Source organism: Eublepharis macularius, chromosome 8 (assembly GCF_028583425.1).
Source record: "Eublepharis macularius isolate TG4126 chromosome 8, MPM_Emac_v1.0, whole genome shotgun sequence".
Taxonomy (NCBI): Eukaryota; Metazoa; Chordata; class Lepidosauria; order Squamata; family Eublepharidae; genus Eublepharis; species Eublepharis macularius.
In genome coordinates, this window is record NC_072797.1 from 112,565,340 (window position 1) to 112,582,963 (window position 17,624).

General features: G+C 43.8%; 1 protein-coding gene across 1 annotated transcript in view; it reads left to right on the forward strand.

Moving 5' to 3' along the window:
* Positions 1 to 17,624, forward strand: part of ADAMTSL1 (ADAMTS like 1) — a 361,881-nt gene that overhangs the window by 89,128 nt on the left and 255,129 nt on the right. The window contains exon 4 of the mRNA XM_054986918.1: positions 15,743 to 15,979. Coding sequence (XP_054842893.1) covers positions 15,743 to 15,979 — 237 coding nt within the window. The remainder of the gene's footprint in view (positions 1 to 15,742; positions 15,980 to 17,624) is intronic.

Below are 17,624 nucleotides of genomic sequence, written 5' to 3' on the forward strand. Positions count from 1 at the left end.
TCTTTAGCTCTATAAGTTTTAGGAGAATGGTTTGCTACAGAAACCTTAGTTGAGGCAGGAACATCTGCATCTAGACATGTATATCTTTTGCTATGAGGATTTACGCATCTTGAGACAATGACAAGAAGAAGGACAGGAAAGTGTCACTGTCGCAGCCACAGTATCGCTCTGTTCTCCTTATTAAACTTGTAGACCAAAGTACAGGAAATATACCACTGACTTAATTCAATAAATTGTTATATGAGATGTTGCAAAAATAGCCTTTTGCCCCTATTTTTATTAATAAAATACCAAAAATCTCTTTTGGACTCTCAAAAAAAATTGTTCTGTATATATGGTAATTTTTTAAAACTCCTGAATTGTTTTCTCTCTTTAAAAAAAAACTTTAGCATTTTCATCCACTAATTAGATTTTGAACATTTCTTACCTCACACAACCTGATTTAACATTTACCATCAAACAACATCTGGGATTCATCTTATCTTTCCCCTACACTTTCTGATTAACAGAAATAACAGAATCAAATACGGTATTTCTGTCTTGCCATTATTAATTACACAGCAGGGCCGATTCCAGACGACTAACCTGAAGGCGCTGCATGCCGCCATGTTCCAGATTGCGACGGGGAAAACGTGAAACATCGCGTTTTCTCGCGTGAGTTTGGCGCGACATCACACCAAACTCGCACGAGAAAACGCGATGTTTTGCGTTTTCCCCGTCGCGATCCGGAACATGGCGGCATGCAGCGCCTTCAGGTTAGTCGTCTGGAATCGGCCCAGGAGTGGGTACAGATAAGAGGATCAGGTTAAAATAAGGATTGTTGTTAGGGTTGCCAAGTTCAGCGTGGGAAATTCCTGGACATTTGAGGACAGTGCCTGGGGAAGTTGGGTTTTGGGGGAGGAGGGAACTTTCTGGGGATCTGATGCCAAAGAGTCTACCCTCTAAAGCTGCCATTTTCTCCAGGGGATCTTATCTCTATAGTCTCTGGAGATCAGTTGTAATTCCAAAAGAACTTCAGGCCCTGTATTGAGGTTGGCAACCGCACATGGGCTGAATCCACACGTCCCAGCGTGTCCCAGCGTTGCACTAAACTTCCGGAAGTATAGAATCTTTCTAGCGCGATCTGACTCATCGCCCCACAAGTCAGAAATTGAGCTAGAAAGACGCTATACTTCCGGAAGTTTAGCAAAAGTTTAGCGCAACACCGGGACGTGTGGATTCAGCTATGCTGTGTGTATGTGGACAGGAGTCACTGATGTGACCAGGATTAAGTATTTCTACACAAGGGCTAAAAATTTTGTTAACATTAAAATTAAAAAGTTCATGCTGGTAGGAAATTGCTGAACATCTTTAAAGAGAAGTGAAAGCTGGTTTTGTAGGAAATATTAATCTAACAGGATGATCAAGATGGGTAGGGTGTTAGTCTGTCTGTAGCAATAGAAAAGAGCAAGAGTCCAGTAACACCTATAAGACTAACAAAATTTATGATAGGGTATGAGCTTTCATGAGTCACAGCTCGCTTCTTCATATACCTGTCTGAAGAAGTGAGCTGTGTGACTCATGAATGCTCACACGCTACCAAGTCTTATAGTACTACTGGACTCTTGCTCTTTTCTGCTCATAATAGGATGAATAAGAGTTGATAGATATCAACATTAAGCAAGTAGTCAAGGGAAGGAAAAGACTGATGTGGTATTAATTACTCAAATGTGCTCAAATATTTAATTTATTTTAGAAAGATCTTTGCTGAACTATATGGATTCTCATCTACGAACTGACCTGATGGTTAGGAAAACTGCACTAAATGAAGCAGGACAAAATGGTAGTTCTGATCCTATGTCATCTAGTGAAATGTATGTGTATATTCAGTCTTTTCTTTCCCAATTTTTTTTTAAATTGAAAGAAACTAGAGCCTATGATTGTGGTTGTGAGAAAAACTGCCTGTTGGAAACTAAAATTACAAGAGCGAGGCACTGAGACTTTGGGCCCCAAACCCACAAGGTATCCATTTACACAAAAGTGTAATAATTTATGTAGAATAAATTCACTTTCCCCCCTAACCTCTGGAAATGAATGTGCCAGAAACTCCTGCAGCAATAATTATAATCAGTAACATGTATTTCAATAATGCTTTGTGTGTACTCAACATTTATAATTATCTTGTCATTTTTTACAATAAACTTTTGAGTGGCTATTATTCCTGTTCCCTTTTTTTAAAAAAAGAAAGGAAACTGAAGTTGAAAAGTGTTGACTTGCCCAAGTCACCCACTGAGTCCACAGCTCAGAAGTTATTTGAGTCCTGATTCCTGACCTCCAAGTTTAGTACTCTGCCTGTAGCATCAGTCTTTGTAATAGAGCCAAAGCCACCTAAGTTTGTGTAAGTCAAGCTTCCAAACTCGTCTGGTTTCAGTTTCAACCATTTTTATTGTTGCCTATCATTTTATTTCTATTGGAACCTTGATTTCTTCACTCAGCAGACCCTGTTAAAGACTGTTTATTTGTTTGTTTGGTTTGGTAATTTAAAATCCCAATATATTTTAAGTACAAGGCTTATCTTCAGGAGAATGATTCTTGTGTCTACTACTAGAAGGTTTAATTGTATATGGCCAAAGGCCGTCACAATACAAAGTTAAAAACAGTAAAAATAGAAATTCTATCTTACGAGCATAAAATACAGTTATTAAAATAATAAAAATAAAACACAATTAAAATGGGACCTTAATAAATACCAGATAGTTATGAGAAAAGTTAGGTTTCTGAGGAAACAATCTTGGCCCTAATCTTTTTTGCAGCTAAGGCAAACAGGGATACTCTGCTAGTGACAAAAGAATCAGTATCAGATAACAAAAAAACTAATTTGTCAATATCAGAGGTAAAGTTACGCTCCACTAACAAGTTAGCAAGAAATTTAGCTCTAACCTCTTCATACATGGGACAAAATAAGGTGTAATGTAGAAGATCCTCAGGAACTGAGGCACCGCATATGCAGAGACGGAGAGCCATTGGGGTTTGATGGTATCTTCCTGTAAGTAAAGCTGTATGATTCTTGTGTGTCCTGTCCACTATCCCAGTTGCTGAAGCATGGAGAAAGTGCTCTCTGTCGGATCACCAGAATCTACATGCCGGATAATAAGACTGATGAGTTGGCAAAGGAGGGGGAGGTTAACAACAACAACAAAAATCTTGAAGAAGAGCCTTGTACTTAAATATTGGCAAAGTAGCTGGATCCTCTGGGTGTCAACATCAGTATAACTGAGGAGAGGTTCTATTTCTCTTAAGATAAAAATACCTGTGCTGCAAACCTGCATTAGATACTTGCTGGTTCTTGTACCTTTTACGTTTCTGCCCTAAGGTTACCAACCTCCAATCCTGGAAGTACAACTGATTGCCAGACTAGAAAGATCAGTTTTCCTGGCAAAAATGGCAACTTCAGAGGGTGGGCTCTATGGCTTCACATCCCTGCGGAATAGGGCTGCCACCACCACCATCCTTGCAAGCGGCAGGAAAGGGCCCTTTAAACAATTAAATGCCCCTTTAAACGATTAAAGGGGCATTTAAACACAACGAACCACAAATTGGTTCGTAACCGGGCCAATTCCGTGCCAGTTCGTGGTTTGTGGAAACCCCATGAACCACAATCCCCATGGTTTGGTTTTTTTTCTGGTTCGTGCCCATGTCTAATCAGGATGTCTGCTAGTGGGGAAGGGACAGTAGAAGCCCTCCCACTGATTGCCCCCCTGAACACCAAGAATGCAGAGCATCACTGCCCTAGACCTTTATCTGCCCTCCTGTCTTCAGCTTTCCCTGCTTCCTTCCCCTGGCAACCTCTCCCTGGGGAAACTCTATATGGTTCCAGTCACTAAGGTATGATGGGCCCAGCTTGCATGGTTTCAGTCACTGGACCAGGCCAAGTTACACAGTAAGAAACCCACAAGGTCCTGCAGGGATAGGTTTGCCACACACTCCCGCCCCCAGCTGCCACCTCCCCAGGCCTTCTTACCTGGCTGGAAGGGGGGAAAGCACAAGGGGGGAAGAAGCACGTGCACTCCCATGCTCCCCTGTCATGCCAGGAAATTGTCATTTTCCAGTGTGACAGGGAAGTGTGCACAGGAGGTAAGTACATCACTGCCCCCCCATGCTCCTGCACCCCAAATTTAGCCCCTGGGGCCCAGCAACCCTATGCAGGGGGCATCTCACTCTCCACTGTATCCCTCTCCCTACCCTATTTCTTCTTTTCCTCCTGCTGGCAGCCCTCATATATTCACCTTTCCCTGCTTCCTTTTCTTCTTCCCGCCCACCATTCAACCCACATTTTATCTACTCCCATCTTCAGCTATATTCGTTTATATTCATTTACACCCTTCCTTTTTCCACAACGGGGACCCAAATCAGCTTACATTATTCTCCTATTTTATCCTCATGACAACCCTGTGAGGGAGATTAGGCAGAGATGTATGACAGGCCTACGGTCATACCGTAAGCACCATAGCAACGCGGTGATTTGACCACAGGTCTTCAAGATCCTAGTCTGAAACTAACCACTATACCACACTGGCTTTAGCGTGGTGGCTGATGTTGAAAAGCAGCAAGCAGCTGGGCCTGAGTGAGTCATGCAAGTGGGTTGGTAACAAGTAGCCAGCCCATTGCTGGCGGGCCTGGCTCTGTTAAGTTTCAAAGACCAAAACAGCCCCCTCCCCCGCCTTTTACTGACAGAAACCACAGTTTGCTGTTGTGGTTTTGGTTGCCTGTCTCTGCCTCAGATTCCACTGCTGGTTATTCTCTCTCAAGTAGCAATGAGAAGGCTGAGGGATGGAATCAGTATGGGAGAAACCTTTCAATTTTTTCCTAGGAACATTTAATTTTCAGTTCTTCCAATGAATATTTTTCAATTCTTCCAATGAAAAAAACCCTAGATTTTTGTTGTTGTTTTGGCAGGGAGAATGACTTTTGGGGGGAGGGAGAATCTTGTGAGATATATTCTCTTATGAATGAGTGAAACGCTTTTTGAAAATGAAGTTTTATTTGAAATGCTGTCCAAGAACTATGTGGTATAAAGATTTTTATGCAGGGACTCAACAGCATTAGATAATTCTTGTGTATACTGCACAACCTCAAATCAAAATATGGTGATTTTAATCTAACTTGGAAGCAATAATAGAATCCAGTTTCCTCAGTCTTCTCCTCTTCTTGATCTGACTCCCTGTGGCCAACCTTTTCACCTCAGTGAGCTGGATATCCTGCTATGAAGGAACAAGAAGCTTTTTACCTTTCCTTGATACAGGATTAAAATGGTCAGAAGGAAATGGGAGGGCAGAAACAACCAAAGTCCTGTTGCTGTGGGTAGTAAAGCCTCAGATGGCTGAAAACTAAGAAATATAAGCCTCAACAGCATATGTTGCAGTGCTTTGCTGCTTTTCTCTTAGTTTGGGGTGTATTTGTCACTTTAATAACAACAACAACAACATTCAATTTATATACTTCCCTTCAGGACAACTTAATGCCCACGCAGAGCGGTTTACAAAGTATGTCATTATTATCCCCACAATAAAACACCCTGTGAGGTGGGTGAGGCTGAGAGAGCTCTCCAAAGAGCTGTGACTAGCCCAAGGTCTCCCAGCTGGCTTCAAGCAGAGGAGTGGGGAATCAAACCCAGCTCTCCAGATTAGAGTCCTGTGCTCATAACCGCTACACCAAACTGGCTCTCTCTTGACAACCCAAAGGTGGGAGGGGTGGGGAACCTGACACTCACCTGCCAACAATCTTCATGTATGTGTGCTCCTGGCATGGCGCGATGTTGTCACTTCCAGGAAAGATGTCGTTGTGCAGGCTGTGGGAATGTTCTCGCACTTTGTGTTTGGGGACGAAACTGACCTGGTGTTTGGGGCCCAAATTGGGCCAGCACAAAGTGCAGGAGCACTCCTTCAGCCTGTGCAATGATGTCACTCTTGTAAGTGATGTCATTGCGCAGGCTGGGAGTGCTCCCCATGAGGCCTGTTCCCCCACCTTCCCCCCCCCTCCCGTCAGCCAGGTGAATGGTGGCAGGGGGTAGAGGGTGGGAGTGGGGGATCCTCTGCCAACACCGGGGGACCAGCAACCCAATACGCAGGTCTTTTTGGAAGTAAGTCTCACGTTAATCAATGAGACCTAGTCTCAATAAAGCATTCTCAGGATTTCAGCCTTATAGTTTTAAATTTCATAATTATGCTAAGCCGTTCAGTTTTATATTCTAAGTTACCAAATGATACATGTTATGCTTTAAATTAAAATTTGATACAGAAGTTTAAAAGGTGTAGATATTTCCATCCCCATCCCACTCCCCATAATGTCAACATTCCTGGAAAATTCATCTCCTCTAAAGTGAGAAAAACCACTTCAGTGCTAGCCTGTGTGTGAAGAGCAAGCTTGTAGGCTTGTGACAGCAAGAAGAAATATTAGCTAGGTCACTCTCCCTTGATTAATTAAACATCTCAGAACTGAGGATGGGCTTGGTTGTGACCAATATGAGACAGCAGTCCTGTTGGTGAGCCGCCTCTTCTGGGCGAATATGATCATTGCTCCGGAAAACAACAAATATTTAAACTCGTGTTTCTTTACAGCCAATCTACCTGCTAGGTGGGTAGCATGGCAGAGCAGGAGGCAAGAGCTCTGCTCATGGTGGCAACACTTTCCCCAGCCTGCAATACTTCAGTATAAGCTGATAGTACCCTTTAATATGGCATGGCTACCCTTTGCCTGAAGCGGATAAGTAATCCAGCAATGTACTAGGCCAGAAGATTTTTAAACTTAGCTGGGAGTGAACAATGTATGTTTGTGCTGGCCTTTCACGCTGGAGATTGAAATTCATTCACTTCTGCCTTGGGGCCAGCGGCGTAAGTATGCTTGTATGCTTTTCTGAGTGCTTATATTTATCCTTCAAACAGATTCAGGTTTCACAAAAAACTTTTCTAAACACATGCTTGGCTATTTTAACTCCATGTTATTATTTTAATCATGGAAATCAAAGACCTGTAGTATTTAACTTTTGGTCCTGATCACCCGCAGTGTCCTGAGAATGTGCTAGGTTGACCATGCATTTTTTATTCCTTTGGTTTAAAAATAAAAACAAACGGCTTAAACAATCCTACTGAATTGTGAGAAAGCAAGGCAGAGGGTTCTGTATATCTGTATGCTTTATTGGACCTTTTGTCTTTGTAAAAATAAATCAGTGTGAGCCAGAAAGTTTTGTAGGTTGAGCCAAGCCAGAACCAAACAAAAGATCCAGCTTGGCTCTGTGAATGCTGGCATAAGCCAAGCTATTAAACTGAGCTACATTCCCTTATGGAATAAGGGAGGCAGCAGCACTGAGACAGTTAGACTTGCTTCAGTGGTTTCTCTGGTAGTTTACATGCAGTGACCACGCAGACCCAATCCAGCTGATGAGTTTCCACCCACTGACTGTTCACACAGAGCGCTCACGCCATGTTGCCTTGTCGTTTCTAAAATCATGGCTGATCCAGGTTCATTCTGGTTCAGTCAAAAGAAAATACAGAATAACCTTGCCTTCAAAATGAGCAAACTAAATGCTTTTTTGTTCTCCCAAATACAGGCAAGGTATGTGAGCTGCTCCTGCATTATTTCATGTACCTAGCCTGTTCCAGTCCCGATATCCTTAAACTGCTCTTGAGCAACTGTGTTTGAAAACTGCAGCCTTTCACCCTACTCCAATTTCTTCTTGTGGGAACAGAAGTTCTACTGAGAGCACATCTCTGCTGCAACTACCCCTTCACAGAAGCAACAGCTATCCCTGTATACTCATTCTTCTGTGCACAGTGCTTTCTATGCACAGCGCTTTCATTCTTTCCTCTACACTTGTGTTTTCTTATGTTTTAAATTATTGCAAATGTGGCATAAGAGAGACCAGATGGTGTTGTCTATCCCTGAGACCATTAAATCAAGAGTCTCCCTCAACAGTGGCCTTATAAAGTATAAAAATAAAAAAAATGAACCATTTATGGCATAATGGAACACAAGGAAGACAAGAAATACATGTGCCTCATGCTTCCTCCTTGCTGTACTTTATGTATTTCGTTCTCAGATCTATACATTTCCCTTCCCCCAGTATGGGGACAGTTTGTGCATCTTGCCGTAGAGTGAAATATAGGAAACACCAGGGAATATAAAACAGAAGACACTTGTGATTCTTTATTCTTGTTAGTTGGTTTAATGAAAAAAAATCCCCCCCCCCAATAACACAAAATAAATTCAAACTAGGATTGACCATTGTTGGTTTAGGTAGGAGGTGTTAAGTGAAGACCCTTTCTTATGTTATCTTTATGGTGTGGGAGCTGTTCAAGTAATGTCAAAAACTCTGGGCCACATGGGGAGAACCTACAATTTGGTCCCTTTCTGTGACTAATTCAGCTCTTCTGATGCATGGCAAGGAGACTTATTTGTTATCACTAACCCTCCTCCCCTGGGCTACTAGGGCTATAGCAGGTGTTTTTTTTTAATCAGCACAAAAATATTGCTATAGTGTTATAATGTTGTAACAATAGGTGTAGCAGGTATTCTGAATTCTAAAAAAAGTCTCTAGTCACTTCCCTTGCAGAGATAAAAGGGAAAGGGCAAGGGAAGGGGCTAGAGACTTACATTATTATTTTTTTAAAGGCTGGGAATTCAGAGAAGCGCGAACGCCCGACTTACCGGGCGGGGAAGTTTGCTGCCGATGGGGAAAGGAGGGCCGGCGTGGCTGGCTGCCTGCAAGGCCGGCCGGCCCAGCATGCAACGGGCCGGCCGGCAGCCAATAGTTTTAAACCCAGGCGACCAATCAGGGGCCGCCTGGGGGGGTGGGGCCTCTGCCGGACCTGGGGAAGGTAGGCTTCCCTCAGGTCCGGCAGTGGGGCATAAATATCGGCGCCGCCCCCTCACCCCCCGCATTCGGGCTCGGCGGCGTCAACCCACCCTCCGCACCCCTCTTTTATTGCATTTTGGTTTTATGCTGTTTGGTCACAATTGTCGGCGGTGGTCATGGGATCGGATCTCTTTGCGGGGATCAGGGCATGCCCTGGTCCCCTGGAAGGGGATCCCCTTATGGGATCTTGGGAGTGGGCCGGTGGTGCATGCCCAGCTCGGGGGCTGTCAGGGCGGCCCCACTCCCAGGTGGCAGGGGGGATCATACAGGGGTGTACACCCAGATGATCTCCCCTCCAATGCCACTCCTGGTTTACCCCCCCTTCAGCACGGGTCTGAAGGGGGGAGGGGTCATCGGCTGGCAGGCGGGCCAGCCGATGCTTTTGCGGGATCCGATCCTCATGACTGCCAATGCTCCTGTGTGTGCTGTTTGTTTCCTGTCAATAAAGTTTGGCCATGTTTTCCCCATATGTACGGTGTCTGGGGTGGTTCTTGCCGCGCCGCTGCACTCCTTGAACCCTTGCAATAGGCTGCAAACACTGTTGCAGCAAATCAGAAGTTCACAGAACACTTCAGAACAGAAGGATAAGGTTATTTTTTTAAAAAACTGCCTCAAACCTGCATTGCAAATAGGACCCAAGCTACTTTGTCTGAAAAGGTTAAAAAAAGTTAGCAACTGGCAGCCAAAATGGTTAGCAAAGGCTGTGAGAAAAAGTTCTTATACCAGAGGAAGGCTTCAGACTCATACTCCACCCCACTTCTACCAATGATACCAAAAGCTGCTGAGAGGTGCAAGAGAAGCAAAAGGGCTGCATATACCCTGTTAGTCTCCCAGTGAAGATAGTCCATCAGGTGATCAAGGCTGTTTTACCAGAAACTGGATTCAAATGGAGTTAGATAATCCATTGGTGTGACAGAACCTCAAGATTCAATACGGCTCAAGAGTGCCACCTAGATAATCTGGGTTCTTGGATCCCTGGGGCTTACATGAAAATAATGCTTTATGCAAGCTTGTATAACCAATATATTACTCCATGTACTTGCAATTTAATGTTTATTGTTATTGTTTCTGTTTATAATTAATAAAAGTTGTTTATTAAAAAAAATAATAATGCTTTGTACTCCATTCCACATTGGGGCGCCCTAGCGAATTTAATCCTTTTTGGACAAAGGGCAGTTAGTTTTGGACCAGATTTCCTTTTTTGCCATGTTAGGGCAGAGCCATTAAAATGATGAGCCCGTCCTGTAATAATTCTCTGATTGGTGGAAATATTCTTTGACATCAGAGAAGGAGCTTTGCTTGATATGGGTTAGATCTGCTATAGTCAGTGTCATCAAGGAGGCTGGCTTAGGTCAGATTCCATTTGCAATAGATATTTGGGAGTTCTGGACTTTTCTTTGTTCCCTACTTTGGAACATCTGGAGACCGCACGACCAGTGGGCAGGGGTTAAGGACTCCTCCACTATCTTGATGCTGCAAGGTACATGATCTGAGGAACCTGCTACAACTTGGGTAAAGTGTACTTAGCTGAGTTAGCTCAACATTATTGTTTTAGATGAGAGGATGTGTGCTGTGTAACAGTGTGCTTGCCCCTGTATTTTGAATTTTGTCCTCCTTCCTACCCCTTTGGAATCCACCCACTCTTTCCTCTTTTTTCTATAATAAACCTTTCTATAAAGGCATTTTTGGCTTCCCTAATACAATACATTTCTCCGGGATTCTCTGAATATCTTTCCTACATGCCAGACTGTTTGAGCATTACCTAGTTTGCAATAAGGTATTTTTTTCAGGGTTTCCACCCGGTTACTTTGTTATTTTGCTATGACTGAACTGGAAGGGCTCCTTCTCAGCCGATCAGAGCCAAGCTACAAGTGATGAATTACACTTGCCTGGCGAGTGAACAGACTCATGTGTATTCCTCCCTGTTCACTTGCCATTCACTTGCGCTCCACTTGATCAAGTGGAAAGCAAGTGAACGGCAAGTGAACAGGGAGGAATACACGTGAGTCGGTTCACTTGCCAGGCAAGTGTAATTCATCACTTGTAGCTTGGCTCTCAGTCTAGATATTCTCAGGAGATACCTGAGTGGTGGCTAGCAATTACCAGGGTGCTTTCCAGGGAAATCTTGATCTGAGGAACTTCTCAGCAAAGAAAGCCACTTCCCCCTTTTCCTAACTCTAACATTGTTTCATCCAAGAATCCTGGATTTGGCTTGCCTCCACCACTCAGTCTCACGCAGTACAGGTGTATTTGCTGTCAGCCAACAGTTGTTCCTCCTAGCCTGCATCTGCATAATTTGTGTCCAAGGATGGGCTTCATGCCCATCTGTTTCCATAGTGCCTGCAGTACCTCTGCATTTAATGAAGCATCCACTGACTCTTGAAATCAATTGAGCAGTCCCCTTCATCTAAATGAGAGGAGAGAGTTGAGCAAAGATGTATTAGAACAGACTCTTCCAAGGAGTGTATCCGTATCCTCCTAATTGAAAACCATCCAGGCAACTACAGTTATGCTGTGCTCTGGTAACATTCTGGAATTGTTTTGCGGAAATAATGGCATTGAAGTCATGACAGATGTGAGCAATATTGTCCATGAAACAGCTAGCGAACATGTTACATTTAGCTACTGAATATTCCGATTCTCTCATTGAAGGCCAGTTGTGACATCTCCTTCATCATCCAGAATTTCTCAGTTACATGCCTGTGCACAGCTGCAGTGATAGAGAAATACAAACACTTTGCTACCGTTGTTGCAACAGAGTAGGTGTGAAGATACACCTTGTGTTTGACACAGGTTTTCTCCTCTCCTAGTCATCTGCCTACCTGCATCATTGGATAAACCTTGGGCAGAATGGGGTCTGTGAGATAGCAAAGGGCAAGGGCACCTAAGGCCATCATGAACTAGGTCATCTCCAAATTCTAGATATTGATCTAGGGCATCAATATGCCTGCCATGTCAGCAGGAAACTGCCTAAGGGCCATGAGAAGTCCGTCTGGATCCATCATTCGACAAAGACAGACCGTCTTGCAGAAGTTCCAAGTTTGTATGAGGACCCAAAAGACTGCAACAGCTAATGGTTATTCTAGGTGCTGCTGTTCAAATATTTTTAATGTTTTCATATTTGTAACTTTGGGGACCCTATTTGTGTAGAAAGTTGGTATCAGGATGTTTTAAATAAATAAATTCCATGGCAAAGGAGTTACAGAAATGTTCTCCACCGATGAACCATACAGCTTTTGTTTTGTAAAGAAAACCAAATCAAGTGTATGACCTGCCACATGTGTGGGAACCCTAATGTTTTGGATAGCCCTATGCCTGTCATGGTGACCGTGACATCTTGGCCTTGATCCCAGAGGTGCCTCAGCATGGATACTGGAGTCCCCAGGAGGTAGAAGATAATGTATGTGAAACAGTTTGAACACTGAATGGACAATGTAAATGCTAAGTATTATCTAGACATAAATGAGTTTATTGTGGACCACATACTTTGCTTTGCTTGTCCAAGGCCACAGGTTCCATCCATTGCATCTTCTGCCCAAGATCCTTAGAAGCCGTTCTCAGTCAGGCAAGACAATGCAGAGCTAGGTGGACCAACATTAATTACTCAACATAAGGAAGTTTCATATGTTCAGATAGGGAAAATGTTTTAGAGAGCCACTACAATCATGGGTGCATTTAGCATATGACCAAATGGTTATTGAAGCATCTCTGTGACTGAATTTGAATTCAAAACTACTGAAAGCTGGACGAAATGTTCATCTGTTGCTACAGAAAACACTTCTCTCTCAAGAGGTTTAGCAGAAGATGTGCGTGGTATTTATTAACAGAAAAACAATAATTTTTGCATATAATTTTGCACAAATTTGAGAATTAATGTTTGCAACCAGAACTTCTCAGAACCCTTCCCCAAGATTTTCTAAAAACAAGACGTGAAGTGCGTTTAAAAAAAATCTCTTGAAGACTTGCTGATTCTGTGGATTGTAAAATCTCCGCTTGCATTACTCAGGTTGGAGAAATACAAATATACAGAGCCGTTTTTCTGGCATGCATTGCTTCATGGACTGATTTAGCTCGTTTTGGAAAGAAATGCTAGCAAAAGAATGCTTAAATAAACAAACACTTGAATCAAGCAAACCCTCCCCCGCTTTACAAAGGAAAAAGAAACATTGGCTTGGCCTGTATGTGTTTCCTAGTAGTAGTAAAACAAAATTCTGAACAACTAGAGGTTGTTTTCTTGTACTCAGATCGAAAGGCCTTCATATACTTCAGTCTTGTTTCAGTCAACCCCTAAGTAGCACTTAGGTGAAGAACCCTTAGTGATAATGATAGGAGATACTTTGGCTGATGATGTCTGTTGTTGGGGGGAAATGATTGGTGGGTTCACTTTCCTTCTCCCTTCAACAGTACCTTACAACCCTAAGAAAGTTGATTTCTGGAGTTGTAGGGCCCGTGTGGACTAACGGCTATGTGGGTTGGTTGATGAGGGGGTCCAAATCATGTCCCTCCCTCTTTTACAAGTGCATGAGATACGAGATTGATTTTGCCCCCTTCCACAGTGAAGTCCATTGTCAAAAGAGCCCATTGTCAGAAAAAATAAAACAGGCTCTAGCAGCGGGGCTTTGGGAGGGCCGCGCCGGCACAGCCCTCCCTAGGATCCACAGCAGCCGCAGATCCCCGCCTCCCTGGCACCACCTTTGCAGCTGCTGCCCTCCTGCAGCTTCCCATTGCCTCCGTGGCCCCTCAGAAGCCTGCTGCAGGCAGCCGGGGGATCCGGCGTGGCCCTCCCAAGGTCCTGCAGCGGCCGCAATGATTCGCCAGGCTGCACTGACAACTCACCTTTTATGCTGGTGCCGGCGCACCCACAGGACCCTCAGTATGTCTGCACCAGGATAAAAGGTGAATTATTGCCAAAATGGCTCAGCTTTTATATAGTAGGATGTGGGTCCCATGACTCCAGGCTCAACTTTCCTGGGGTCACAAGGGGATGCTGGTGTGAAGGGAGCATGGAAAAGATTCATATCTTCCAATGACATTCTACGAGATCCAGTCTGATATTTTGTTTTAGGGATGTGAAGGCCTTTTGAAAGCATACATTATGCATATGCTTTTGTGGGCCTTGGACGACAGAGTATAACCAAGACCCTTTCCTCATTGGTATAGTCCCTCTCTCCTCCATCCACCCCCCCTTCCATTTGGCCTATCCCTTTCATCTCTACTCTTTCTTCTTTAACCATTTTCATTTTGATTTACTTATTCTGGGAAAGAGAAATTGTACAACATTTTGCATTTTTAGTTAAATGAAAACAACATGAAAAATCACCACCCTGTGGATTGAGCCATTGTGTAAGTACTTGGTTTTCAGTGGAAAAGTGGTTTAGTATATTATCACACTGTACAATTAACATGGAACAAGAGCTCATGTTGTTTCCTAAGTCAGATGGGTTCCTCAGTTTGTCAAGTGCAGTGTATTTAAAATTTCACAGAAACAATCCAAGACACTTGTGTGTGGGGGGGGGGGAGCCTTTTGTTCCCTCATCATTCCCTTTTTGATTCATAACTTAGATTCCTTATTCATTTACAACTCATAAATAATTTTCACAACTCTTCATGAAAAACTTGACTATGACTTTTCATTGTAAACGCTTCTGCCTAGGGCTGCCAGACCCCTGGTGGGGGCGGGGGATCCCCCCCCACCCTCCCACTCCACCCCTACTTACCTGGCCAGCGGGGGGCGTGCACCTTCCATGCACGCCCCCCTGCGGTGCTGCGCGCCCCCACGCACAGCTGCTGCCAAGATGCCTTTGGCCTGCATCGGGGCCACTGTGGAGCGCGGGAGCGTTCCTGTGCTCCGCAGGGGCCCACAGTGGGCCCAATCCGTGCCAAAATGGGCCCAATCCACACCAAAACGGGCATGGATTGGGCCCGTTGTGGGCCCCTGCGGAGTGCAGGAACACTCCCGCACTCCACAGGAGCCCAAAATGGGCCCAATCTACGCCAAAACAGGCCCGATTCGCGCCCATTTTGGCGTGGATTGGGCACGTTTTGGCACGGATCGGGCCCATTTTGGGCTGCTGTGAAGTGCAGGAGCATTCCTGCACTCCACAGCAGCCCCCAACGGCGCAAGCCAGGGGGCTGCGTGATGACGTCACTTCAAAGTGACGTCATCACACTTGGAGGAGCGTGTTCACGCGCACACACACACACACTCCGGTAAGAGCCAGGCACCAATCTCCCGCTGGGAGATTGAGGGGGCCTGGCAACCCTACTTCTGCCATTTTAACTCATTACTGTTACTTATGGACCAGCAGCAGAGCCATCATCATCCTTGTAGATATGTGAATGAAAATTGTACCGGGAAATCTTATGGGGGGAAGGGGAGGTCAAGTCTTGGTGTGAATTGTTGCTGTGGAGTTTAATTGTTTCATTGCCTCTGGCTTGTATGGCTGTAGCCTGCAGCAACCTGAAACGTTTATCTCTGTCCTTTACTGCAGCTTGGTGAAGTTTGCAATGGCAAAAGGCAGTTTTTACTCTTTAAGATGTGGGGTTTTGTTTTATAATAGAAACAGTTATTTCATTAAGCATTAAGTTTACACCTATGACTGGGACCTTGGAAGCCCTCAGATTTCTACATCTGCCTCACCTCACTAACTGCTGATGGGGGGCTCTGCGTCTGGTAGATAGGTTTTGCAACTTTTTGAATGGGTTAGAAAACCTGCAAAACTTGTTTATCCAGAAAGTCTTGGACTATTTTTTGACAGTCTATCATCTTATGTCCCGCCCACATTATGTTATAAATGCAATGATTGGGTTATGTGTCATGAGCATCTGAACGTGTTCTCTCTTTTCCCTCAGGACTGCCCCCCAGAAGCAGGAGATTTTCGAACTCAACAGTGTTCAGCACATAATGACGTCAAATATCAAGGACAGTTTTATGAATGGCTTCCTGTCTCTAATGATCCTGACAACCCATGCTCCCTGAAGTGCCAGGCCAAAGGGACAAGTCTTGTTGTGGAACTGGCACCTAAAGTCTTGGATGGGACCCGGTGTTACACTGAATCGCTCGATATGTGCATCAGTGGCTTGTGCCAGGTAAGGGCAGAATCCTTTTGCTGCCATTTCTTTATTCATCTTTTCTGTATGTTTTTCTTTCTTTGAGCTTTAGATGCTTCTTCACTCACACTCTTTTATGTTGTCTGAAGGCATGTATAAATACCTGCTGGTTCCACTCACCTCCTTGTCAGTAATGAGCATGGAGCCGGTTGTTTGGGAAGCTGTTCAGGTGTGTCCAGATGAACTCAGATGTGTCCTCTTGCATCATTCTGGTGGTTTCTCTTACAGTTGTAGCACATTTTTGTAGCCACCCCACCTCATTTATCTACCGCCTGCTTCCATTTTTAGAAGACACACAATTAAAAGGAAAAAATGTTTTTAATGCTTTTAATGTTTAATGCATGAGAGTTGACAGAGGTATCTGGCTGACTATTGTTAGATAGGTCTTGTTTGGTCTAAGAAAACACTTTCATTTTTATTTTACAATTTGTTTAACAGATTTTAAATCCACTTTTTTCACTTTAAAAGCATTTAAAGCAACTGGTAATCAGTCAGAAAAAGCAATAAATATACAAAGCGGAAACAGCATTGATTAAAAACTACCCTTAAATCCTTTTATTTTCAGGAGCAGTTGCATCTAATATTTAGTTAAAAGTTCAAGTTAACAGAATGGACTTTAGCTGGTACCTGAAAGATGTTAGCAGAGGTACCAGAAGAATCCATGTAGGGGGAAAGAAGGAATGAATCTCAAAACTCTAGATTGGATTTTATGATCCAGTCCCCCCCCCCACACACACACACACACACTCCGAATCAAAACTTGGTCTATGGGACTTCCACTGAGCCAATCTGATCAGTTAATGTAGGCACAAATTTTGCTGAAGGTTATGTTTGGACATATGTGATTCAAATCTTCTTTCACTTAGTAAGTAAAATTGTCAGGTTATCTGCTATAGCGGTAGCCTTCCAAGCAAACCTGTTCATTGCTTGCCAGTGCCTGGAAGGCCAACAAGAAGAAACTGGATGGGGGGACGGAATGAGGGGGCTGCACCAGCATTGCACTGGCATGCTGATGTCATTTCTGGCAAAAACCGTAAGTGACACTATGGAATTGCCAGAGATGCCTTAATAGGGAAATAGGGAATCTGCTCATCCCTAGAATTATGTTCCTCAACTAGAGTACCAGGACAGAGAAGAACCTCTCCTGTAGCCATTCACAAATGACTCTGATGTTCTTTATTGATGGACAGGATCCTAATTAACACATGAATTGTAATACATTTGCATGTCTGTGAAATTATCTTCTCTAACCCTCAGGCTCATCAGGTTTTGGATGTAAACATGAATGTATACCAGTTCACCGAACTTAGAAAAAAGAAAGCTTTGGATTCACACTTCCCTGAACTTTATTGTAGGTCCACATCCAACTTTCACAGCTCTGCCCATCCATAATCCTGCATAATTCTTGACATTTTATTAACATTTGTACTGATTTTCCTTTCTCTTTCTTTGGGTTGTTTTCCCCCCAGCTCTCTTTCTCGTCAGTGTTGTGTTCTGACCTGGCATACATCTTTATTGTTGAGAGAGATGTTTAAGCTAAATGGAATGTGACATACAGCGCAGCCTCACTTATCTCAGCCTCTCTGTTAATTAACTGAAACAGGGACATGTCTCTTGGTTTCAT